Source organism: Falco peregrinus, chromosome 13, assembly GCF_023634155.1.
Source record: "Falco peregrinus isolate bFalPer1 chromosome 13, bFalPer1.pri, whole genome shotgun sequence".
Taxonomy (NCBI): Eukaryota; Metazoa; Chordata; class Aves; order Falconiformes; family Falconidae; genus Falco; species Falco peregrinus.
In genome coordinates this window covers 15,593,324-15,620,390 of record NC_073733.1, presented here as the reverse complement: position 1 = coordinate 15,620,390, position 27,067 = coordinate 15,593,324, and the positions used below count along the sequence as shown (strand labels likewise).

Genomic DNA, 27,067 nt, shown 5'->3' with positions numbered 1-27,067 from the left:
ATGAGGACTTGGTTTGTGCTTGTAGCGTACCCCATCACTGGGGCTGTGATGAATTCCAACAACCCACAGCTCGAGAAGGCACCAGTGTGCTCTGTGCCACTGCCGTGGCTGCCAGCAGTCGGTGGCAGCAGCCGCTTGCTCTGGTCCTGAAGCCAAGTTTGAGGTTGGTGCAGATATGCTTGTCTCACGTCCTGAGCGTCACGAGCTGTTGCCCAGGTGCTGGGTGTAGAAACGTGTTCCTCCAAAGGCAAGCATGCAGTGATCCCTCTGTCCCTCCTCACTTTTATTGCTCTGATAAACTCTGCCATTCCATAATTTTTGCAGTAGTGAAGTTATATTTCTTTCCTAATTGCTGATGAAAAAGCTGAGCGCAGACTTGGCCGCCCTCCTCTGCAGAGCTGCCGTGGCAGCTGTGTGAGGGTCCCTGTGGAGACCTGCGTCTGGAGATCTCTCCACCAGCTCTTAGTGTGCTCTACGGGTGCTTTACTGTCTTGCCCAGTACCCATGTAAATTGAGGTATCGTGTGGTGCGGAGCCCAGCACCGTACCAAAGTCAAGGTATGTTCTGTCTAAGCAGTTACTTTGATCCCCCAGGCTGGATCTCATCAAAGACTGAAATCAGGATTGTTTGACAACACCTATTTTCCATTAGCAATGTTGACAGCATTAATTATATTCTGATTCTTTAATTCTTTATTATTGAAATCACACATCAGTGATAGTAATTATTTTGCAAGGGGGTTGATATTATGCTAATCAGCTTGCAGTTAACTGGGTCATCCCACTCACTTTTTTTTTTTTTTGGCTGTGGGCACAACACTACTGCTCTTGTACTGGAGTCTCTGTGGTCTGCCAAGATTTATTTTAAACAAACATGAGCAAGCCAGAATTTCTGAGCCAGCTTTTTTAGGACTCTTGGGTGCAAGTTATGTGAAAATGTTTATCCCTGTTGTATGCTGTTTAATGTCTTCCTTGGTTACTAATGGACTGGAAAGGACTTCATTGTCCTCAAGTGATACAAGTACATCATCTTGCTGGTTTGCAAAGGCAGAGCAGAAATGTTTATGGAAATCTTCTGCCTTTTCTTTGCCATTATTAACTGTCTTGCGCTCTCTGTTTTGGAAGGGGATGGTGCTTATCTTGGGATTTCTTTTGTTTGTACTGAACTTTAAAGATCTCCTGTCTATTAGCCTATCACATTGTGGTCTCCTCTGTTCTCGCTCCCACAGGTACAGTCCCCAGATCACAAGGAATGGAGCAAAAGCTCAGCCTGGCAACCATGAGGTGAAGATGAAAGGTCCCGAGCCAGTGATCAGCCAGATTATTGACAAGCTGAAACACATCAACCAGGTTAGTTGCAGGCATGCCAGCAGGGATGGCTCCAGAGTGGGTGGTTTCCAAATCAGTTTGGCCTCCCCCACACTTTCTTTTGGGCTCAGCCAGACAACCTGGGGCATCTCCGTCTTCAGCAGCTGAGTGTGGAGTCAGTGCCACCTCAGCCCTGCACGGTGCTGGGCTCACAGGGCACGTGTGGCAGGTCCTCACTCGTGCACGCTGGTGCGGTGCTCTGTGGGTGTAGGGAGCTGCAGGGCACGCGCGTTGCAGCCCTCCAGGGCTCAGCCTCTGCCCGGGCGATGCGTGGATGCAGTCCTGCAGCGTGCATCTGCTGGGCATCCGTCCCCTGCACGGTGAAGGATGAAGAAAGATGGGACTGCTGTGGTGTCCCTGAGCACGGGGATTATGTGGCACGTGCCTGATGTCCCCTCTGGTCAGAGGAGTCCCCTTTGGCATTGCTTGTGGCTGGCAGAGAGGGTCACCTCTTTCTTTGCTGTATCTCCCTGGACATCCACTCCCAGTCACTACTGGAGCAAGTTACTGTTGAATGGGGAAATGGCAGAGCTAGATGAGACCCTTTTCACTGTTGGAGGAAGCTTCCCTCCCACAATCTCAGAGCTGGCATCTATGCTGGGACAAGCAGTATCTTGTCTCTCCCCATCGTGTCAGGCCAAGTTAGGTCTGTGAACAAGCCCCACCGCTGCCAAAGCATTAGGTGGCACCTCCGCGCGGCATTCAGCTTGCAATTGTTAACTTCCCAGAGCTCTTCGGTGGTGTTCCCTTGGGCCAGCCAGTCTGGGGTCCGGCTCTGGACTCTGCTCTCCTTTCCATGTCGTTGAGTAAACTCAGAGAGGGAACGTTTTACAGTAAGCTGATAGCTTGGACCTCTCAGCTTTTCAGGGACACAGGACTGGGACCTTGCAGGGCAAGTACTTGGGTGGCGATGCTGTCTGTTAATAGAGCTGAGCTGCCCAGTCTCTCCAAGAGAGTTCTTACCAGTGGGGACCTTGTTCCGGGTCGCTCTGGCACGAGGCTTTGGGCAGCGGCGGGTTCCTGGGGTTAAGCCCAGCTTTGCTTCCCGGCCGGGTGGGCTGCAAGGGCTGCTCTGCCTGGAGTTGCTGGCTTAGCGACTTTTCTGCTAACCTCTGCTTTCCTGCTCCCATGACTGCCAGGGACTGTTTTCATAGCAGCTCCCAGTTTAACCCCCGTGCCCTGCGATGCAGGCATGCCTCATTAGGTGCTGTCTGGGAGCGGGATGCAGCGAGGGGTTCGGGGTCCCCGGGAGCAGCCCACCACACGGGAGCTGATGTGGGCAGCGGCAGCGCAGCCCGCTCTGCCTTCCCATGCCTCACCGTGCCATCTGCCAACAGCCCATAATTATTAAAAGGGGGGGGGGGGGGGGAATAGCATAATCAGCTCCCTATTAAATGGGGTAGAGGGCAGGCTTCAACCTGCAGGTGATAATGATATTTTGCCATTCACAGTGAGAAAGTCACACTGAACAAAACATGGTTATTAGTGTACTTGAAACTGCTGACATAAAGTGGTTGTGAAATGCTGGCTGCCAGATTGGGTCAAGTTAGGTCTCTGCTGAACAGTTCAGGCTGCTGAGGAGCCGAGATCTGTGGAACAAGAGACCCTGGGTAAACATGGCCAGGCTGAACTCAGCTGTTTGCAGCAGCAGAGTGTCTTTGTCAGCTGCTGCTCGGAGAAAAGTAGCGGTAAGGGGGTGGATACGGCCGGCGCAGTCGTGATCTTTTGCAGTGCATCCCCTCTGTGGCTTGCAGTGTCAAACTGGGACGTGTTATGGGGAGCAGGTAAAGTTCTAAAGTTGTGTTTGAGAAAGAAGGGGAATTGAGAATAAAATCAGGAGAAAATAGGAAGTGATCTGTGAAGATTATTTATAAACCTAACTATTCTTGCAGAGGGTCTGTAGTCTATGGTAAGTGGCTTATATACCGGGAAAAAAACTGTGCAGGTTATTTAAATTTGGGATTTGGGGTGTCAGAGCTCACCATACACTTATTTTCTTGGCCTACCAAAGTTTTGCACTCTCCTTCACATCTGGAATGCATCTTGAATGCCAAAGAGTAGGAAATGTGGAAGGAGCAGCAGCTCTGGATGAATTACAGTTGTGTTTTTCAGGTGTTGGCTTCAGATCTGGGAAGCAGTGGGGACTCCTGGGCTGGGGGTGTGTGAAAATCTCCTTATCCACCAAGCTTAAGCCAACAGTGGCTTTTAAGGGTTTCGGAGAAGGGAGCATCTTTTGGAGTGTAGTGCTCAGAGCTGTGAACTGGATTCCCCATGTGACTACAGTAAATTGTGCATCTAGTACCGTGTGATGACTTCCTCCCTCTGTGTTGTGTTAGAGATGCGGCCTGGATTTTCTGGATGTGGGTAGACTCAGGAACCATGCTAGTTGGAGCAATTCTTGGAGCATTCCACAGCTTTTTACTTGTAGTTTTTTGCTAATGCCTGTAATTTGCCGATGACTTGGCTTCAATTTATTCCAGACTGCTCATGCTGTTGAAAGACATGTGTTCTTTCAGCAGTACACCACGTTTTTGAGCTTGCTTGGGTTTGGTGAGTGTGTGTGTGTGTGTGTGTGTGTGTGCAGAAATAGTGTTCTCTTGTTAGTTCATGTCTTCTCAAACAGAATCTGGGTAACTGTGCACATATATATATATGTGAGAAATTCTCATCAAACTTCTGCAGTTTGAGATAAGGATGGGGTTTGTACATTAGAACAACATCCATGGGGGCTGAAAGGAGTACAGGATACCTAACCCAGAGAGAAGGGGATGTAAAAATTTGCCAGGTTGTATTAGTTTGGTTCAAGCATCTTTTATCAAGCTAAACTAAATAAATGAGTAAAGCTTGGCTGCCCAAGTGGTGTGCTGTCTCAAGTCAGACCTTTCGGGATGAGTCCCCCTCAGTGGTGCCTACTCACCACAGCAAGACTCCAGACCATTTTTGTTTCACCCAAATGTGTGATTGTGGGTGGTGCTATTTTTTCGTGCATCGGTGGGTGAGATGGTTTATTGTTGCTGTGTTGGAAGTAAGGAATTTTTTTTCCCCCTCCCAGTTCTGTTCGATGTCTACCAAGTTTTGATTTAAGTTATTTTTGCTGTGTGCCCAGAGGCATGAACAGCCCATCCATAAATATTAGCATTGTTATCTCAGCTGGGAGGCCAAGGGTCACCTTCAGGAAAATGAGTTGGAATTGGTTCCTAACTTTTATTTCCCAGAGTGGATGGGGTCTGTTTCTAGCTAGAAGGGTTTTCACTCATCCCACATGTGAAACTATTGAAACGGAAAGGTTATTCAGTGTCAGCACAAGGTCTTGCTCAGGTTTTTTTGTGACTTGGTAGCATCCCTAGGCAAAAAGCAGTCTGCAAGGTGAGCTATTTCCTCTGGTCACTCCATTTTCCTCCCACCATGGGGACATTTGGGTGGCTGGCAGATGGGGTTGAGCTTCAAGTTTTAATAGATATGCATGGAGGCGGGAGCTGTGGTGTCCCATGTCCTGCATGCTCTGCCACGCTGGTGACCTGCTGTCGATCCTCCTTTTCCAAGAAAGGCTCTGGAGAGCTTACCTGGGTGATGGTGGTGTGAGGATGCAGCAGGGATGGAGACACTGTGGGTACCAGCTCAGCCGATGTCTTGGTCTTCCCTTCTGTCACTCCCTGTCCCGAGGTGACTTGTGTGCTCTCTGCAGTGCTTACGGGGCTCCGACAAGGTGGCAATCGATGCTTTACACCATCCTTACTGCACTTGCCTGTTTAAGCTTGTGCACGGTCCCAATCCCTTTTTATACTTAGACGAATCCTGGGGTTTATTATAGGACCCTCTCTAGGAGGAAGAGCGTAATTTTGCAAGAAGAAAGAGGAAAACCCCCACCAAAAATGAATAATAAAATCCATAAAAGGAAACTTAACTGGGGGACATGTGTCTTTACAAGATTGAAGGGCCTGGAAACATATTGTACATTTCCAGACACTCGAGTTAAGGGCTCATTTAGAATATTTCAGATATACTGGAGCTTGACAGTTCTTTGGTTTCCACATCAAACAATCTGTAATTTATTGCCCCGTATAGGGACTGTGTTTTTATCATATTGCATATTCTCTAGCCAGAAATCTAACTCCCATATAAGCTCTTGAAAAAATAAACCCTTTGGGGATCAAAATCCAGGCAATATGTTTTCACAGACCCTGAGAAACCCGCCTTGATTTATTTCCTTGGAAATAAGGGGAACGCAGAATTTCTTAGAGTATTACAGCTGTTCCCCCAAGCAGGATCTTGCTGCCTTTCTTCACGTGCTCGGTGTAAAGACCCAGTTCCTGTGGCAAGCCCCGTGTGAAAGAGCCTTGCATGGCTCTTCATGGGGTTTACAGGAGGATGAGAACAAAATTTAGAAGTTTTACGAGGCAGTAAAACGTGGAGCTCTAGCTGGAAAGGGGAAAAAAAAAAAAAAAAAAAAAAAAAAGAGGCCCAGAGGTGCGAATGACCAAAGACAAAATAGACTTGAAGTTTGCAAAAAAGCATGCCCTGGTGGTTAAATAGCCATGTTTGAAGCTGGTTTGATCAAGCAATGTGCCCTATATTTGTTTGTAGGTTTAATGGGCTGTTTCCCTGCGTCCCGGCTGCTGGGAGAGGGCATGGCGGAGGTCACCCAGAAGTTAATTTGGAAAGAGGCCAAAAGGCCACAACTTGATTGAATCAAATGTAAACAAAATAGGCCTGGGAACAGCGCCGTGCCCTTGCGCCCGGGTCTCTCTCAACCCCTTTGCTCAAAATACGGAGTATGGTGGAGTGTGGGGGACCGGCGAAGAGGGGCTGAGCCCAGCGCGCGGGGACGATGCTGGGGGCGGCGAAGGGTGGGATGTGCCACCGGGGGACCTGCCGAGGGGCTGCCTGCACGAGGGGTCCCCGGGCAGGGGGCAGGGGGTGGCTGCCCGTGCCTCTGGGGCAGGCGGGGGCTCCCGGGGAGCTGCCTCGCACCCTGTCCCCAGCGGCTCGACGCGGGGAAAGCCATTAAGTTTATTATGGGAGACCCTGGGGAGTTTTCAGGAATATATTTCCCCTGCAGAAAAATCCGTGACTTTGACAGATTTGGTGGAAGAGCGTTTCTCTGCGGCCTGCTAGGCTTTGCGAGTTTATTATTCCCACTGTATTTTAATTTCCTGACCAGATGAAGCGGCGTAATAATTAGAAAAATGCACAAACTGCCAGATTGTTAAATAATGTGACGCACGACGCTTATCACTTGAAAATACAATATTTAAATTGCACCAAAACAAGTCGCTTTTGGCTAATTTTCCACTTTTAATAAGTTAACGCTACAATGTCTGAAGTGCTGTATATGTGTAATATAATTTATCAGGTCCTCAAAAGAAATGTTAATAAACACAATAATTACTTGGACACGCCTTTTGTTGAACATTATTAAACAGTTTGTAACAATTAAAATATTAAAACCACATGTTGTTGAAAGCAACCAGACATTGCAATTATTTCTTACTAAGGCTATTAAATAAAATGACAGAAGATTTTTATTTTAATGATAAATGCATTTTGGAATGGATCAGCTAATTCTTCTTTTACTGCACAAAATAATCTATAGCTCCACCAAGTCTAGGCCTGGTATTTAAAAACTAAATCCTTCGTCCTTCTGAGCCGTGCCTCGGCTCTTGTTAACGCGCCGGGTAAATGCTCGCTGACTCCATATGCAAGCGGCAATTACAAGATTTTGCCAGGGCCAGTTAAATCAGGGGAAGTGTGACCCTCTCTAACGAGAACGTAATTAAATTTGAATGTATCTCACTGTCGGGTTGCTTTTTAAACCCAGAGCCCTCCTTCGCCTCCTCAGTAAGAGCTGGTGTTTGCCCACGCCAGCTATCGCCCGCTGGCACCCTATCTGCAAACATCCCGGCTTTATCGGGTTTGTTGTGGGAACACTGTGGCCACAAGTCAGCCGAAATGGGTTTCCTTTAACGGCCGGAGATTAATTGGAGCCGGTGTGTTTGCACGCGTGTTTTTAAACAGAGGAGTAATCTGGGCTGTGTGGCTGAAGTTGCTTGGCTGTTTTACCCGCAGGCTCGCACCGTGCAGGGGGGTGTGAGGGGTGCCTGTGCTGGTACCCGTGCTGTGGAATGTGAGCTATTTCCCATTTTCAGCAAGGAAAGGGTGGTAAATAGGCACGTTTCTGGTACTGCTCAGTGACTACGGAACTCGAGTTGTGCTGAGCATCTCCTGTGTGCTGTGTAAACCTGGCTAAGCCTGTCTGTGGCTGACCGGCTGTTTTTATTGAAGGTAGTGCCAAAATGCCCATCAATATTCAAAGTCTTTGTATCCGCCAGGTTTTGGAGAAGCTAATTCATTGTGGGGTCTTCCTCAGAGCACCCAAATCCTTTGCTCCATGGCCACGTGCCCCTTTTTTTGGTAAATAATGGGACTGAAGAGCTGTCATTTCTTGAGACAAGATTCACTGTTTCCTGTCCCTTCCTGCTTTCCATTGTCCTTCCGATGGCAGTGAATTTCAGGAACACACAGGAGAGGACCGGGAAAGATGTGTTCTCGTGTGAAGCTGTAGATCTCCTTTATCGGTATGAAAAAGGAACATCTCGCTTGAGCTTACTTTTTGCTAATCCCACTTGCCTTGGCAGGGGTTGCTTTATACATCCGTGGTGCTTCACCACTAGTATCGGAAAAGATGTTCAGCTCAGTTGAGGCGATAGGAGCAGCAAAGCTTTCCTGGGGAGTGAATCTGGCTCCTTGCTTTCCTCAGCAAGAGCTGCTGGGGCTGAGCTTGGATGGGTGGCAGTTTTGGCTGGTTTCCACACCAGTTTATTGTCTGGCGTTCATAACCTCTGGGTGACATAAATAACATTTTTATCACTCTTCTTCCCTAAAATTTCCTGGTTGCTGCAGTCTTATTCATGAGAAGGGATTCAACTTTGCCCCTGTGGCTTCAGCTCCTGCAGGGAGGCAGGTGCCTCAGGTGTGTCCTGCAGGGACCAGCTTCCGAACAATGCTGTGGAAATCAGCTGGAAAAAAAATACCATTAAAGGGGCTTCATTTGCTTTTGTGTCCATAACATGCAGCTGATGCACAGCGGTGCTTTAAAACAAACACCAGATATCCTGTACCAGTGCTGGAGTTTATCCTGTTGTGGAGGAAGCAAACCTGGAGGAGTCCTTGTGCAGCAAAACATGGTGTAAGTGGAGCCATTGATACCAATTTAACAGTTAATTACAGTTATTCTGGGCCTTGTTAATTGTATCAAGTGTCCTCTTGTGCTGTGACTCAGGCTGGTAATTTAATCACTAGATGTCCTGGGGGGTGTCCTCCCTGATGGTCCCAGTAACAAAGCGAGCATGCAGCTGACTCTGGTGTTAGTGGGATGATTGGTAGGTTTCTCATTTATGTGTTTTTCTCCAAAATTTGACTTAATGTCAAGGTTTTTGAAGTGTGGTCCAGACTGAGAGGGGACTGAGATTCAGGGTGCTAATCTTCATTAGCAGACCTGGAAGGTAACCTGTGTTTTTTTTGCCAGGGAACAAATCTGGTTGCTTTTGTTCCTGAGAAAAAGCTTTGTTAACGATAACGTTACTTTTGGTTCCAGCCTGACATCATGTAACCACCTAGTGATGATGTTCTCAGGAAGGGAGGAAGAAACAGCGCTGTCAGACCTGCCGTGGGCAGGGAGGGCCAGCTCTGGTGGGAGGTCTGTCACGCATCCCTGCGGTTTGTTTCGGGACCGTTGTGCCCAGCCATGGCAGGGTGTGCAGCAGTGTTGCTGTGAGCTGGGATGCCTTTGAGATTCCTGCTCCATTCCTCGCTGCTCCATGTGCTGGGAAGGTCAGAGTAGGGATTTTCCCAGTGCAATTCTGCCACTTCACCAACCACTCTGTCTGCACTGGGAACAAGGCTCACTTAGGGCATTTTTTTTCTCCTGAAGGCATTAACGTGTATCTGGTCCATGACACCAGGTGCGGATGGGTAGCGGAGGAGGCCTTCCAGGTGCTGTCTGCTCGGCTGCTATGTGTTTGTGTGTATCTTGTATTGAAGGAACTGGAAGCACTTGCTGGTTTGGCATCCCTTTGATTAAAAGGGCCATGTGAGGTGTCTTACTGTTGTGTGCAGAAAGACATTAGCCAGCTGAAGCAGTTCATCCTCTGTCTACAGAAGTTCGCTCTTACGAGAAATGTTACCAGAGATTTTCTGGTCTGAAGTAGGAGAGGCATCAGATCTACACCCCACCCAGCAATCCGGCTCTGGGAAAGGGTGGTCCCGTTTTTTAAAGCACTGGCTTGGCTTGGTGAGAAGCTGAAGCTGCTCCTGGGACCTCTCCTGATGCTCTACCCCACCTCCATGGAGGCAGCAGCTGGCACAGACTGCTGCAGCTCTCCTCTAAGCAAGCTGTGCTGCTGCCAGAAGGTGCAAAAGGTTTTGTACGTTTTAGGTAATGAATAATTTGCAATCTCACTCCTTTTGTTATACCTGCTGACGAAGCAGATGTCTGTAATTAGGCAGGTCTCTGTGCTGGCTAACCCGGTCCCCAGTCAGTGAGACTGCTGTGACCTGTCTGCATTGGGGCAGGTGTCAAAAACCCCTACGGCTCAGGAGGACTCTCTCAGTTAATGCTGTTGCTCGTTAAACTTCTTACCTTGGTTTTGACATGGCAAAGGGTGGGCTGCCTTTTAGTGCTCTTGCTTTTGGAGCACGTGCTGCGAGAGATGGCCCTTGCAGCACCGGAAAACCTGCAAGCAAACAGGGAAGTTTAGGTTGCAGCAGTATTTATTGCCTATGGCCTCGCTCGACTGTACTGCGAGGGAATGATATTTAAAAGAAGAAAATGTGCTTGGCTGGCCTTTCTGAGGACACATGTAAGAAGATGATGACTTGTGCAGCATGGTCAGCAGGGGATGGGGGAGGCAGCTGGCAGAGGATGGTGTTTGAGCCATCAAGAAGTACCGTGATGGGCAGGAAGACCTTTTTCTGTTTGGCAGGACCCTCGGAATGCCTCTTGCCCACGAGCGAGGAAGGAGTTTACTGACCTTTTTGTGCAGCACATAAGCTCCTACATGCTGAGGGTGAGGCTTGTGTAGGTGCATTCAGGGCTTCCTCTGTGAGTGTTGGGTCTCTCTGGGGGAGGGTATAAAGTCACCAGCTTTGAACCTCATTTAAATGCTGAGTTGCTTCAGCTGCTCGGTTTGTGGCTGTGCATCTCTGTGGGAGAACCAGCCCGGGCAGGGCTCCTCCTGCCTGCAGCTCAGGGGGCCTGAGCCTTGCAGGGTCTGTTTCTGTGGGAGACGTTCAGTGTCGGGGATGAGTTGCACCCCGTTGTATCCGTGGTGCCTGTGCTGCAGCCTGGATGTTTCCTTATACTGTTTGTAGACCCATCCTCGGTGCTGATATCGATACTGGAAAAGCTGTGTCCATGAAGTTAAATTTTCTCCTCTTTAGGTTTTACAGCAGCCACGCTCTGAATGCAGAGAGCTGTGACCTTGCCCAGGAGCCAGCCCAGCCATCAGCCGTTAATTAGGGACCTCGGAGGCTGGAGAGACCCCATTCCTGGGATTATTTCTGGTCTGGTTTGTCTCAGTTGAATGCCTGTTTAATGTGAAGTGCGTAAATACTTGTGGCAGCCAGGCTTGGGGCTCGGGGCTCCCTGCTCCAGCTGGGCGCCTTCCCCAGCAGCACCAGCCCTGTCCTGCCTGCGGGCCCCCCACTCCATTCTCCACGCAGGACAGAGCGGTGGCCATGGGATGCTGGAGGCTACCAACCCCTCCAGCTCCCAAGGAGCGCATCCCGGGCTCCACTAGGCACAACCTGTCCCAGTGCGGTGGTGAGCGGGTCCCCAGGGAGGGTAGACAGGCTGCTCCCTAGCTAACGGGTTTGGGGGTGTTAGCCGTGGAGTCCTCCTCCTCCTGTTTGATTTAAGTCTCTGCTGAAATCAACAGCTTGGTCATCAGCCCTGCGCTGGGGTCATCTTGTATGACCGGTGGTAACTGGCCTATGAGGCAGTTGCTCAGTCCCCTGTGACAGCTCTGTGGGGCTGGGGACATTCAGCAGAACTGCTTGCCGTTTCTTTTTGGGCTTCCAGTGCCCTGGGGTGAAGGGAATGCAAAAGTAAAGCTAGAAGGAGCAGCCCCCAGGGAGGGCAGGGTGAGGCAAGGGTGACCAGGGCTGGTGTTCTGGCAGAAACTTCTGTACAAGACAACATTTTGCACAAAAATACGTGATTTGAGATTATGTTCTCCGCTGGGAGCATTTAGGGCAACAGGGAAGTGGCCAGGACAGAGATTTGCCTCTTATTTGTGTGGCAGAAGGAGAAGGGGGGAAGAAAATCCTTCCGGCACAGCTCTCGGCTTGCCTTTTCCTACCTGGTGCCAAGGACGAGATGTTTGTCTTGCAGGCAGCCCCAGCAGACGTTGCTGACAGCCGGAGAGCAGCCACGTGTGCTGGAGCCTGAGCCAAGAGGAAATCTCCCAGCCGCTTCCATGTGGGCTGGGCTGAGCTGGGCGGCGAGGAAGCTGCGGGGACCCGCTCGTGGCTGCCCACCTTGCCTTGGGCACGCTGGTCCCCCTCTACAGAAACGTGGGGCTTTTCTAGCGTACAGTTCAAGGTGGTGTGATACCTACATGTCCTCCTAGATTCTCTTGCATCTAGGGCACCTTTCTTCCAGGCCATCCCTGCTCAGACGTCTGAAGGATGTGATGGCGATGAGGTGGTTGATTGCTTCACCTCTACTCATGTTGTCGTCTTGTTCCTTGTGCTCCTGCTTTGCTTGTTGTCTCATGTTTTATCTTCCGGTGACGTGTGCTTTGGGCCTTCCTGAGCGGTGTTTGGATGGCAGAGTGGGATTCTGCTCCAACATAACTAAACAAAATATGGAAAATATGGATCATAGCGGTGATGGGTCCTGGCCCATGTAGGCTCCCACACAACTTCACTCAGTTGCCAGCCCCCTGAGGGGTGGGTGCTTGACAGGTGGAGAAATTGGTCCAGGTTCTCCTGTCTAGTGATGCAGAGTGGGTGGAAGGGAGAAGGGAAGGCAGCTGGGGCTACTGGTAAGATACTGAGAAACTCTGTGGGAAGAAGGAACAGGGATACAAAGCCAGTGAAGAAGTGGTGTGGGAGGGGCTGAGGCAGGCAGCCCTTACAGGTAGCAAGGAAGGGAGCATCTTTGTGGAGCCTTTTGCACCCTTGACAGGTGTGGGTGGTTATGTGCCTGGTGAGGACAGCTCTCTTTTTTAATTCTTCCAGGCACTCTGAAAGCCCAAGCAATCTTGAAATACCAGCTCTTGCTGGTATATTCATCTTGCCCTGACGCAGCTTTAAAAGTGCCCCATGGGATTAACGTGGCATTCTGCTCCCCTTTCTCAAGGTACAGGTTTTCTGGGTCGTGCACCAGACATCCTCAGGAGTTGCTCCGGTATGAGTAGTGCCAGATCTGGAACAGTTATGGGCCCTGTGGCAGAGACTGGGACTGAGGAAATGTTGCAGGTCAGTCCAGGCAAAGCAAAGAAGAGCTGGAAGGGGCTGTTTGCGGCAAATAGCTCCACTCCTACGTCACTTCTAGAGAAGTGGTAGCTCGTGGGAGTCTGTCCGATCCTGGCAGGAAAAGGTCCAGGCAGACTCCTGCAAGGTGCTGAAGGAATCATCTACTGCCTGCTCCAACTACGTGTTCAATGACTGGTTTAATGATGGGTTTCTGGAGTTTGAGGGATGTCTGTGTTTGGCGGAGGTGGATGGTGGTGTGCAGGAAGGGCTGCTGAAGGACCACTGGTCTCAGAATTGTGAAGGAGGAGAAGGAGCTGTGGCAGCTCGCAAAGAGAAAAGCAGCGTTTCTCCAGCATCAGCATCAATGCAGGGCTCAGGGGACAGGCCAGAAGCAGACGGGGACTGCCCAGGTCACCAGCAGGCTGGGCTGGACTCCGTAGCCCTGCTCGGCACCTACATCGTCCTGTTCCTTCCTACCACACAAAAACAAGCCATAAATAGCTGCAGGGTGGAAGGGGAAGGAACTGGATATAAGGTGAATGAGCTGATCGTAAAGCCTGAGTAATCTCTTTTTCGCATGTGCCCTGTGATGAATGAGCATTTGTTCGGGTTGGGGGAAGTAACACCTCCCCTGCCTGGGGGAGAGCAGGCGGGAGCTGGTCCCTCTGCCTGCCCTGGTGCCAGCAAGGGCTTAACCTCTGCGTGCACAGGAGCATCCTGTCCCGGGCATCAGCCTGCCCTCACCAAACCAGAGCAATCCATAACGGCTTGGCAGCCCCTTCTGCTGCCGACAGAGATTTACTGTCCAGTGTGGACCCATTTTAATTACTGCCAGCACTTAGGGGTCTTTATCTGTCTTCCTTTACCCATAGGGATGTTGTCAGTTTTCATAGCTAATCTGGAATTAGGCTGATGATCCATAAAGTAGGGCCACCCTTTTGCCAATAATTCACTGCTGTCACCGGCTTCTTTGTGCTATCAGGAGAATGACCAGGAAAACTGATTTACTGGCAGCTGAGAGCATCTCCTCTGGAGCCTGTGAAGACAGTAAAGGGGGTCCTGCTGTGCCGGTAGACCCCGAGTGATGCATGGTAGGGATTTTTCCTGTTCCAGGGGATGGCATTTTTAGTGCTAGAAGTAAAGACTAAAACATTTTTGCAGGTAAAGAGGCACAATATAAACTCAGAGCTATGGTTCACCCCTTTTGGCACCCGTCACCGTGTGTTGGTGTGGAGCCCCAAATCAGGAGTGACCCAGGAGCGGTGCATGGGGAGGGCATCCCAGCACCATTCCTTGCCCACCCTGCCCAGAGCAGGCAGAAAGTGCTGCCTGGGTCTTGATCTGCTGGATATGGCTTCAGCAGGGCAAAACCTGCGACATCTCGAAGCAGGCAGCATGGGGAAGTGCAGAATTTGCTTTCAGAGCAGCTGATAAAACAGCTGACATGCACAACTTGTTGTTTTTCCAAGCACTGAAAATTACTTTTCCAGCTCCAAAATCTGCTTCTACTTTATTAACATTTGATTAGCGATCGCTCCTTGTTGTGCTGAGCTTGAAATAGGAGTACAATTAGGAACAGGTTTCTTCTCTGCCACATCTGTGCTGCCAAGGTGCATCTAACTGGAAGGGCTGTAAGTAAACCAGTTTGGGTGTCCTCCTGCCAAAACAGGCTCTTTTGTCCATGTGGCTGGAAGGGCAGTGATACCTGCCCCCGTGCATATGCATGCGTGTTCACTCTTGCAAGACAGAAGTACAGATGCTGGTATTTACAGATACTTTTAAAATTTTTAAATATCCTTCTTTTTAAATGGTGTTTGGCGTTTGGTGCCAGGGAACATTGAGTTTTTCTGTAATGTGCGCATTGCATTTTGTTGCCGCCCAAGATGGGGAGGGCTCTCTAGAGCCTGGAAAGAAGCAACTGAAAATGCTGCTGTTGATGTTTGTTGAGTTTCTGCTGGTGCACGCTCCGGTGCCACCGAGGCCCCTGTCCGCAGAAAGGATAAACTGAACAGAGCTGGGAAATAGGAAAGTGGAGTGGAGGGCACCAGCGAATCTCAAGATGAGGGTTGGTTAAATAATAAAGAAAGTATTTGCTAATAAAAGATAATTTTTTCCATGCTATTTCCAGGGCTAATAAGCAGAGGAAGCGGAGAGAATCGATTCTCCTGTTGCATGCTTGTGTATGATCAGGCCACAAAATTCAAAACACATGAGTTTTCAAAAAGTCCACAACTTCAGCCTTTTAAAATGGGTTCCTTTCCCTGATTCTTGCTTGTGATCAGATAATGACCTTCGTAAGCAAAACAACCCCAGCTGTATTTCATAATGGGAATATACTTCTGTACATTGTAATGAGCTGTTAACAGGGAACAGTATCGTGTGAAAATCTGCACGTTTCCCATGATGCTGCCCTGATTTAAAAGCCACCCATAAATTATTCGGTATTGCAGATTTCAAGGCCAGGATTGGCCATAAGATCTAGTTTTTCTCCCCCCAAAACAATGTTTTCAGCAAGCTGGAATTTAAAATAGAAAAACCTGACCTATTGGGAATCTTGGGAGTTGTGTGGGAAGTGTGGCGGCATCTGTGTTGGGTACCTGAAAATGCGTGGCTGGAGCAGGCAGCTGGCACGATGCAAGGGGAAATAACACCTTTGCTCCTCCCAAAAGTTTTTTGTACTGAGGCTCCTGGAGAAAGGCATCCCAGGTTTTGCAGACAGTCATAAGCTGGTGGGTTTGGTTGAGTTTTGAGAGGTTTCTGGCAGAGCCAGGGGCTGTTTTTCACTGCGGGGTTGAGTTCCCAGGGTCCCCTTCATGATGCCAAGCAGCACATGGACACGGCTGGGGATCCAGAGGAGTTTCTGCACTCAGGCACTTTTTCTGCTGGATGTGAATACTTGATTATTAAGCATATATTACAATTCTGAATATTATTTTAGCTGCAAGTTCAGTCTCTGTCCTCTCCAGCTTTTTAGGTTTGATCGTATTCCAGAGGCTTACTAAAAACATGCGAAGAATTTCAGCAAAACTCTATGGAACACTTTTATTAAATTCTTTCAGTCATGCAAGCTAAATTAAATGACAGCTCTGTCCACCGAAAGATTACAAATATCAATCAGACTTCTCCCCTGAACTCATGAAGGAATTAAATGTTTTTCTAAAAGTCTTCTATTCCCCTTAATAATCTCTTTGGCTGTTCTCTTTACATATTTTTGAAGTATGTTGAAAGGGATGATTTTTGCCCTAAAGGAGCACGGTGCTAGTAGCTCACTGGTGATATTTTATTTGAATTTGTGGGCACAATTTTGGGCATTGCTCACATTGGTATTTGCAATACCATGGGCGTAGTTTCTGAAAGAAGAAAACAGCTATTAAACTACAGTCCAAGAAACACAATACTGATTTCTTTTCAGAGACGGGAGATTAATGATAAAAAGTATGTTGCAGCTCTCAGTGTTTATGTTAAAATTGGAAAAACAAGACCAGGTGGCTCAGTGGGCTGGTGGGCTGGTGAGCTCTGAGTAAAGTGGTTGTAAAGAATGAGGAGTTATAAAGATTTCAACATACGGTGGCCCGTCCAAATCCAGCTGAGTCATTACCCCATGTTGCTGCATCTGTTTTTGTCTGGTCACTGTATGGTTATGAATAATTGTGTAAATCATGCTGGGATGCCCTGGGGAACTTTCCTTGCAGAAAGGCTCAGCACGCCGTTCCCATCTGCCTTGTTTTTTAAGCTGTAAGGAGACCACAAGACAAGCCAAACGACCAAGATGTGTACGGAGACCAGCCGGGGCTGCTCAGCATCCCTCGTGCCGATGCCCCAGCGGCTGGTGCGGCAGCAGAGGTACCGCAGCGCTGCCCGCCCTACCCGTCCGGAGGGTCACGGTTTAAAAGGGATGAGATTGGAAATAAAACCGATGCAGGTCTGAGCAGTTGGAGCTTGTAGTCAGGAGCAAAGGAAGTTTCTTGCCATGATGGTTGTGCAGATGGAAGATGAATGCCCTGCAGACACTTCAGAGATGCCTGCGTGTGCGTGGACTCCCCACTTAGTGCTCTAGTTTACATCAGGTACATTATACAGTATTTTTACCATTATGGCTTAGCAAAGAAGAGTAGGTACAACTGTAAACTCTTACAGCTGGATGAATTGTGATTAAGTTAAAGCTGTTTCACTGTTACATACTACTTTAGCGATTGCCAGACTATGTATTTTCCTGTCTCTTACCATAGACTTTAAACCACAGGACATGAATAAGCAGTAATGTTAGGGTACAGTCAACTCTGCTTGCTATTTAAGGATGGAGAATCTATGTTCAGTCCACCAAATATAATTTCATAAAGTGTGCAGACCGTAGGGGAGGTTGTGTAACGGTCAATGACTGGGACTGTGGCTGCTGTTTCAGCCAAAGCTGAGGCATCCAACAGCATTTCTGGGCCTGGATGCACGAGTGGGGTGGGATTTTCACCCTGTGTCAGGTCTCCTGCTAGTGGTGCCAGTAGGTTTTGTGTCACGGGCTTCATTTCTCCACTGCCAGCTGCAAAACTGAACACATTGAACTTCCCTGTGGTTCTCAGCAGCTGGCGAGTGTGTCAACAAGGATGGAGCTTTTGTCCTGGAAAAGAAATGAGCAGCATGGCACAGGGATGTCACGTTCACTCGATCCAAAGTCAGGGCCTGTGCAGTGTTTCTCAGAAAGTTCCTGTTTTATTGTGGCTACAAAGGCAAAGAAATTAAGCTGCTAATTTATGGCACGTCAAGAAAAAAAGTAGTAATACAAGAAATGCTCAGTCATTTTAATGTTTGAAAACACACGACTGAAAAGTCCTGATTTTCCCCTGCCCCCTGCTGAGCTTATTAAATCTGAAAATATCCCAAAGCTTGGTTCTGCCAGAAAGTTCCTCTGCTGTTTTGGGTAAGTAATGCAAGTTGTGCTGCTGAGCTGCGCAGTGGGTCCTGTCTGGCTTGCTTGGTGCCTCGGATGCAGCGGAGTGAGCATCCTGCCTCCGGTCCCCTTCCACCATGTTGCGGTCCCCTTCCACCATGATGGGCTGGGCTTTTAGCAGTGGTGCACTGGGGCAATGGGTTTGAACTGGTGTGTGCTGTAATTAGCTGCTGTGTGCGGGAGACCCTCCTTCCACCTCGAGCTGATAGACTCTGTGCTGAGGACCGCTGTTAGCTGTGGGCTTCGTTTGGAGCAGAGCAAGACAAGTGATGGTGTAAAGGCTTGAGCGGTCAGCGTGTTGGGTTCCCGTGCGAGGTCTTCCTCATGCTGCCCCCAGCTGCATTTGCCTTTTTTTGTTTATTTGTTGCTTTTTTGTGTTTATGCCATATTCTGGGAAAGGCCTGTAAATGTCTAAATACAATAAAATTCCTGAAAAGTGAACTTAACCAGTCTAAGCCAGAGCCTGTTGAAGGCCATGGAAACACATCCCCGAATTTCGGGGAGATGGGCTGGGTTTTGCTTCCTATCGTGGATGCGGAACCCAGTACGGCTGTCACGCCAGGCAAGGCTTGTGGACGTGCCAAGGAGAGGGTTGCTGTGTTGTTTGATGCAGCTGGGAAACCCAAAGGGGTCTCACATCCAGCCATTTGTTTTTCATTACGTTATGCTCCTCTAATATAAACACTAAGGTATGTGGACATTGCCGTGGACAGAGCAAGCCAGATGCCGAAAGCATTCCTGCAAGGCTGTATAAACTTCAGCAGCTAAATATTTTAGAAACTGTTTTCTAAGGCTAGCTTGATAGTTTAAAAATATAATCTAGATTCCAGATATTAAAAAATGCCTTGAAAGGCATGCATATTGCTGCAATAGATGGAACTAACTAAACCCCTGAAGTATGCGGAAAGCTCCCATTTTGTAATATCTTCTCAGTTACTTATCCTTTTCTTTTTTTTTTTTAGTGCTGGGATTAAATTCAAGAAGGCTTTTAACAGCAGAGTGGTAATGATAGAAATTTTCGGCATATATTAACCAGCTGACTCATACTTTTTTCAAAGTGGATCTGAGTTTATGATGAAATAGCTGGCTGCTTTCAGCAACAGCAAAATCAGAAAAGTCGGTGGGAAGAGGAAGCCAAGAGCTTAAAACGTGTCTAATCCCTCCGCGTGCTGTGAAGGGGCAGCATGAGGGTCTCCCACCTGTGTTCGGAAAGCAATCCTGACCTGTGCTCAGCGGAACCATCCGGGTCCCTGTCTCGGGGATGCGCAACCTGTCACTGTTAGTTAGGACTTTTAACTAAACATCCTTTAAAAGATCCTTTTGCTGTGTTGCTTGGCTATCCCAAAAACTTTGACGAGCATCCCCTTCACTTCCAGAGTGAGGAATGAGATTTTTAGGTTATTTTTGTGGGCCACGATATGGACCCAAGAGATCTGCTGTTTCCTTTCATGTGTGTTACTTCTCAGATGGGAGATAGTCCCTGAAAGTAGTGTGAATCCCTGAACAGAGTCTCCTCTTGCTGCTGGTTTTTGCCCCGTCTTTGGACACGTATTTTGCAGCCGACACCAGAGCTTTGGTGGCACTGGGGTCTTGAAGAGCTGGCTGGACGCACTCCAGCTCATGTGATGCTTGCTGGGCAGAAGCCAAGGGGCAGAATTACTCAGTGTGGTTTTTCCTCCTCCTTTTGTTTCTTCCATTGAGGTTTTGTCTGCAGCTTTGTCCATGAATGAAGCTGAGCTTGTCATTGCTTTGGCATGAGGAGCGTGATGGAGTCCTGTCCCCCCATCCTGTCTCCACTGAGCCCTGTCCCCCTCTTGTCACCTGATCTCTCTGCGAGCGTGGGATGAAGCAGTAGGGGGGGTGGAGGGAAGCTGTTGAATGACTGTGGCACCTCATGTCTTTCAGCTGCTCAAAGGGATGGCTTTGCCCCACCGAAAAGCTCCAGGAAAAACCCCAGAGGAGGAGGAGGAGAGTGGAGACTGCGACGATGAAGATGACTGTGGCGGAGGCTCTGGGGATGGAGAGCTGCGAGTGAGGAACCAGCTCCGGTTCTTAGCAGGTGATGGGGATGGTGGTCCCACAGCAGCTGCCCCTCTGTGGGTTCTGAGTCTTGGTGATGGTGTGGGGAGCTGCTCTCGGGGGTCTGCTCAGGTCCGCTCACTGCAGGTACCGCTGATGCTCTCCACAGTCACGGTCCAGAGGCTGTTGATGCTAGCATCATGCTGACTGGCCTCAGTGCCAGCTGAGGCAGCAGCTGGAGAATAAATGCTGATGCTTTCCAGGTTGGTTTTGCAGGGGTGTGTTAAGGGCAATGCATGGGAGAAAGTTTGAGACAGGTTGCAAACCTACTGTGGGTCCCAGAGCCACCCTTTTCTCTCTTTACTGTTGCTGCCCACACTCATGAGCATAGAGATGAGCTTTTCAGCTTTCTGGAGAGCATCAGAAAGTTGGTAAGGATCGTTTGACTGCAGCAAATGATGGATATTTCTGATCTGGGCTTTAGGAACCTAAGGTAATTTTTGACAAATACCTTATAGTCTTATTTTGGAGAAATTCAGGAGGCTAAAATTGCGTTGCTTGCCAGTATGAGTCATGTCTTTGATTGCTTTGAAAATGGCCATGCTCGTGCTTTGAAGCTGCATTATTAATAAGGTAGTCCCTGGTCACCCACCGGGAGGAGAAAGCGAAGGACCGGTTGTGACTTGGGCAGTCACACGTGCTGTGGACGTGGGCCTTCTGCCCGACCCACCAACCCCAACCACTGCCATCCTGCTCCTGGCTCCGTGATGCTCAGCAGCAGCATCAGTTTCATTCACGTGAGCAAGACCAGGCTGTTCGAGGCTGTGTCCATCGTGGATGAGCGGGGTCTGCTGGACATGGGACTGCGGGCTAGAGGCTTGGCCCAATTAATGCTGGTTCCAGTGCTCTTTGAGAGACCAGACAACTGAACCTGGATAAAATCAGCTTTACAGCTTTGAAGTTTAAGAGGCAAATTTGGGCTCTTAAACGAAGCACAGATGTTTATAAATTCCCTTCCATTGGTCTGGGATAATTAAAATATCCTTAATGAAGTGAGAGCTGAAATATTAAATGCCAGTTTCATATCAAAGATTATTGACACATTATGTCAAATATATAAAATACATATATTCAAATATTGGATAAGGAAAAGAAAAGACTCTTTAAGTCCTCCAATCCAAGTCTGAAAGAGAAATACAGAATTCAGAGAAGGATAAAATGTATGCTATTTCATCCAAGAACTAAATATCAAAGTGTACATTAAAGAAATACAGGTGATCCACATCATCCTGAGTCGAGAGCAGATGCACGTGTTTCATTTTCTGCGATCTTTGTGTCACACCTTTATGCTATTTTTAGCGTGTTTCAAATTTCCTCTTATAGCCTTCCCCATAATACCATCAACGATCTCTGGAGCCGGGTATATAATCCTTTCTGCCTTTTTCCATCTCTAGGCTAGTTTAATCACTGTATTGATCTCCCTGACAACCTGCTTGTCCAGCAGTGTGGACCCCTCTTATCCCTGCGGTACGTGAACATGTAATAGGAAACGAGGAGTTGTCCTCCCTGTGCTACTCTGCTGGAGGGTGTTTGCTGCTGCCTTTGCTACAGGATGGGTAAATATTAACTTTAGAGCAGCAGTGGCTTTGGGGCATTGTGTTCCTGGCAGGTGAAGTCTTTCAGGTTGCTGAGAGCATGAGGTTTGTCCAACACAGCTTTTAGGCACTGGCTGGCCTCAGAGGACACAAGATGTGCCGTTGGGGTAGCCAGGGAGACTTTCTGGTGCTTCCTCACTTGCCCGTGCCGTAATGCTCTTTTTTTATGTTTTGCTTTAGAGCAGAAAGGCGAAACTGATCTGACAGTGACAGAATCCTATTTGGCTGGTATTGGATACAAACTGTGACTCCGTTCAAGTTTTATTTTGGAAAAAAGCCCAGGAAAAGTTGCTGATGGTGTGGAAATACTCACTTTCAACATTTTTTAGAATATTTCTTTTTGCTTTGAAAGGGTATTTTTCAATTATTTTTTTCCATCATATCACATGCACATAGCATGAAATAAAAGGGACCAGAAACCATTCCACGTTCCGCCCCCCCCCCCCCCCCCTACTTTCCACAAATTCTAAATTTTAGGTTAGCATGCCGATTTGAAATGATGCCAGGCTTTAAAATCTGGAAATAGTTTACAAAGTTAACTATTACATTTAGTGTGGCTTTATCTGTCTCCTTCCCAAGGTGGTTACCCCGTAATAGAGGCAGAAAGGACTGGGAGTGGCGGGGCTGAGTTATTGACTCCCTGGTTTTATCCTGTGCTGGATGCTCTGCGGTGTTAAGGCAGGGACATGGATGGATGGCTGGGGGGGGGGGGTCTCATCATAGTGGTCAAACCCCAAAACCCCCTTCCAGCGTGTCTGAGTGCCTCTGCCAGCCCTTGGAGGTTTACAGTCGGGGAATGCAGTTTGGGTCCTTTGCTTCCCTTTTCTTAGAGGCTTTGTTCTACTTGGGAGGAGATTCCCATGGCCCCAGGATGGCAGCGGAGATCTCCTCCCTTACAAAGGGTTTCCCAAGCCTTGCAGATGGACTTGGCGATGCCTTGGTGGGGAGGAGAGGTGGGAGCCTCAGGCTGGCCCTAAGTTTGGCCGTCGGTTGAGCGAAAATGTTGGCAGCGTTTGCCACCTCTGAGGTCTTTGCATCTCTTGGATGCAGTGGGAGTTTCTCCTGCTCGCTGGTGTGGGTGCTGCTGGTCCTGCCAGCTAACTGCAAACAGCTGCTCGGTGCTGGCCTCACCGAGATGTGCCCTCAGAAGGTCTTGAAAATGTGGAGATGAAAAAAGAGGCGGGGGGAAGTCAGTCAGTCTCAAATACAGGCTAGTTTTGATTTATCGCCTGTTGTATAAAATGTAACCTTTGTTTCCTATTTATAATGAGCCTGTAATAACTGGACAGTCAACTTAAACTTTAATGATTTAAACATACTTGTAAACTGTCAAGTCAAAAGTTTGTGAGTGACTATAAACATATGTTGGTGAGCCCTATATGCTAATAAATTCATTATTATGTTGCCCCAGTGGGAAACGTGGAGATGGCAGGCTTTTTTTTATGATAGGTCTTTTATTGTTTGTCACATCTGCAACACATTAAGGATTTTGAAGGCAGATAATGTTTACAATAAGGGGGAGGACTGAAAACCTCCCAGCTCAGAGAAGAACGCATCCTGTTTGTCAATGGAGTAACCGTGGAGCCAGCACCCTGGCCGTGCAGCTCTAAAAATAGAGCTGTGCACATACACACACATATATTTATGCCACACCAATGGCAAATCATGCCTGTGAATAAATTACAGTATTTTCCCCCCAAATTACGAGTCAGTGCAAATGTCTTCCAGACTTTACAGCACAAACATGTGCTCACACCCCTCTGGGATCAGTTGTCTTGCATCGGGCACCCAAAGCAAACAGAGCCTAGGGTGGCTGGCACTTTGCTGCTGCTCCAGTCAGCCACCCACTAATTAGATCACCTCCGGCATTCTCACTCAAGATGCCACTTATAACCGACGAGCTCATTGCCAGGAAGCCTGAAAATAAAACATGGGTGCTGGAGAGGCTCCTGTGCTGGGCAAGCAGCTTTAGCAGGCACGGCGGGGGAGAAGGTGCAGGCTTTTTGCAGGAGGTTGCAAAGGCGGTGTGGTCCAGCTCACCTGTGTAGGGATGCTGTTCCATAGGTATCTCACAGGCTTTGCTGGGAGGAAAAAAATTACTTTTAGTGGCTGGAGTGTCACCTAAGGAATGTTCTGAGTGATCCAGCAACCGCAGGGCAGGGGGAGGAGAAGGGGAAGATTTACCCTTCCAAAATATCTGTGCTAGGCGGTAACAAAAGTTGTCTTGGGAACAGATGGATTTGGCAGAATTAAGTAGAAATAGTTTGTCCTGGGAAGGGAAGTTGGCCTCATCCCATGAGATATGTAAGGATAGATGTGTGCAATAAAGATATATAAAGATGGCTCTGCAAGGTTGTGTGTGTATAACAGCTCCCCTGCCTGGCTGTTCCTGCTGCGTAGCCTGCAGTTAGTTATGCCTTTCTGCTCTCCCTCGGTTATTTCTAAGGGGGAGAGGGAGTTTGCAGTGCCCAGGGAAGCCCTGAGTTTTCCTGCACCCTGCCTGTTTGCTGCTCCGGCTGCTGCCGCGTGGGTGGGTGGGCTGGACTCCTGTGCGAGTTTCCAGCAATCCGCACCATACCCAGGCGCTGGATGAAAGTCAAGATCAGCACAGTGTGTCCCTTGATTTACCCAGATCTGTAACTCTTTAATGGCTTCTGGCTTGCTTTGCCACAGATTTATCCTCTCAGCAGGGTTTTTTTGAGTGTTCTCATCAAATTGCAGGCTTGAACATCGCCTCTGGGCTGGCCGAGCGTGGTCCTTTCCCAGGTGGAAAAGCTGTTTGTTGGTAACCCCTTTGTACATGTTACAAAGGCATTGTTGCTTCCAAATGGGAATATAGGCATGTCGCAGAGCAGGTGTTGTCTCTGGCAGCCACCTTCCCAGAGAGAAGGGGTTTCTGTGTTCGCCCTTCGTGGCCATGGAGCGGGACCCCCATGTTGTCTGCCTTGCACCGTGTTTTTGGAAACTCCTCTGAACTCCTGTGAGTTGCAACTTTCATCCTATTCTGCTTTTAAACATCTTCAAACGTCCCAGTAAACCATTCCGTGTTTTAGAGGTCTCAGTGCTGAGATGTCATTCCTGTGGCTCAGCCTTTGGGGACCTTCCCGTTTTCTCCCAGGTTTATTTCTGGAGGTGCCATCAATCTGAGCTACTTCCACCCCCTGCTGTGGCAGGGAACAGGAGATGCTGCTGCTATGATGACATTTGAATTGCACTTTCATGAGGTGCAAGAAGGATGCTCATTTTGGGGAGCACGTGGGTACCAGTGGGTTTCCCTGCTGAGGTGCGTGGCAGCCTGGGGTGCCAGGCAGGGTCGCGTTGGGTGCAGTCCTCCTGGATTCTGCAGCCCGCTCCTGTGGGAAGGGTTCCTTAGAAGGGAGCATTCATGCTGGAAAGGGGCTGGTCCCAACCTGGGAGGAGTGATCAGAGTCTGCCAGGGCTCACACTGTGCGCTGTGCCTGTGCCTGGGCTGGGAGACAGACCAACAGTAGTTAAAATATTTACAAGATCATGTTTTCCCAACCTTTATCATGGTGATTGCTTCTCTTCAAATGCCTTCAGGGAGCCCTATCTGAGCTGACAGTACCTGCTGATACTGCTCTGCTCCATTTAGTGCTGAGTCTTGGGATGTCTGGATCTGTCTGCAGAGAAAGACAATACCTGATTGACTTTTGAATTACTCCTTCCACAGGTGGAAGATGTCCCTGTCTGTGTGAATTTTGCTGACAGCACGGGGCCACGTGGCTGTTGTGCCTTCCCGCTGTACAGCCCGCAGGCTTGGCTTGTCCTACTGAAAAATATCGTGCGTACAATATCAATATTTATTGTGCGTGGCTCTGCTCAGCCGACAACAGAGGTGCCCTGTCCTTGGCTCTTGTGACAGGGTGAGCCGTGTCAGTTTGACGCAGAATCCTTCTTGACGCAGAATCCTTCCACTGGATTTTTCTATTCTGCTAGAAGTTTTAGGAATTTAAACTGCAATTTTTGTAGCAGCAACTTTCCCCCCCCCCTTTTCTTTTTTTTTTTTCTCCAAAGAGGGTGCTGTTGAATGCTTGACTGAAGCAAGGATAGCAGAAACATACTGCTTTACAAGACATCCATCCTGTCTCAGGGTGAAAAAAATGATGAGGCCAAATGTCAGCTAGATTATCCTGATGGAACAGCTGGAATTGTACCAACTAAAACAGTGCAATAGCTTGATTATTGCTTTTCTGTTTCAAGTGTTTGTGTTTGTTGAAATTTCTCCTTTTAATGAAGATTTGGTTGGAAGTCAAGAATTCTTTGTCACTGACCAAATACAAGCTAGAAGATGAAGAGGGAATCACATATAGCACTTGGCTGAAGCTCTAATTGAGTGGCAGGTTCATTAATTCACTTTTGACGTCAGCAAAAATGATTTTTTTATTGACAGACTGGGAAAATTATTGGTGGCTTTCAGAGATGGGCTTGTTTATAGCATCCTTCAGCTGGTTGTTTGTACTTCTGTGACTCTTCTAGGCCTCTCATTGTCCATAATGTAGGCGTTTTGAAGGGTTCTTGTAACTTCTGTGCTGTGAGTTCGTCCAAAGAAACAGCAAGTCTACAGCTGAAGAACTAGAAATTCATCTACTGGAATCAGTTTGCACTTTGAGAAAAGCTACATACATGCAAAAACCAGCTATGAAATCAGCAAGTAAATCCACTGAACATATTAATCCCATACTCCTACTTTTCTGGTTCAATGTTTCTTAATTTAAAAAAAAAAAAATTAACTCCTCCAGTGTTGTGCTTACAGGTTGCAGATCCAAGCCCACCTGAGCAATTTGTATCCAGTATTTTTAGAAGCTGACTTCCACTGCCTCGGTCTATTCTGACCCAAAGCAAAGAATGAGGTACCAGTGTTTTTTTAAAGCAAGATCAGTGGAGGGCAGGTAAATCCCTGATATCCTCATATCCATAAATCACATGCATCACATTGCCAATGTGAGCAGACGTTGGCCTAAATCCTTCTTTTGGAAGCCCATATCAGTGCAGATGAGGCCGGTTCTTGGTCTCAGTATAGGGTGACTGGGTGAGGTTGAAGGGTTGGAGACGCATTGGAGTTCAAATGAGATGATGCTTTTGCTGTTACATGTACCGATGCACAAAAGTCTTTGAAAAATCTATGATTGCTTAGCGGTCCCTGATGTTTATAATGCCAGTCCGTTGGCAAAAGGTTTACCCTGTAGTCAGGTTGCAAGTTTGCATAACAGTGTCAGAGTGTCTAAGGAGGTACTTTTCAACAGCGTAATTTAGGAGTTAATGTATCTTTAAATTGTTACCAAGTGCAGCATTTTACATGACTTTACACATCAAAACAATTTCAAGCATGCAAAAATCTGCCCAGGTGCAATAGTGATAGTCATATTTATCTTTAAAGGATGATGAATCTGTTTTTCTGTGGCTGAAAACACATGAATTCTTCTGAGGCTGGGAAACACAATTTCTGACTCGGATACAAACTTGCTTTTCTTCTTGTGCCATTTTTCATTGTGGAGAGACAAAATAGTTTAACTAGATTTCCTTTTAAGGGGCAACAATAAAGAAATACTTCAGACAGAAGCAGACCAGGTGCTACTTGCTAATGG

At 48.1% G+C, this 27,067-nt stretch overlaps 1 protein-coding gene across 1 annotated transcript in view; it reads left to right on the top strand.

Annotated features, from left to right (window-relative positions):
• Window positions 1-27,067, top strand: part of GPC3 (glypican 3) — a 154,933-nt gene that overhangs the window by 107,136 nt on the left and 20,730 nt on the right. The window contains exons 6-7 of the mRNA XM_055818337.1: window positions 1,229-1,349; window positions 19,693-19,846. Of these exons, the coding sequence (XP_055674312.1) occupies window positions 1,229-1,349; window positions 19,693-19,846 (275 nt within the window). The remainder of the gene's footprint in view (window positions 1-1,228; window positions 1,350-19,692; window positions 19,847-27,067) is intronic.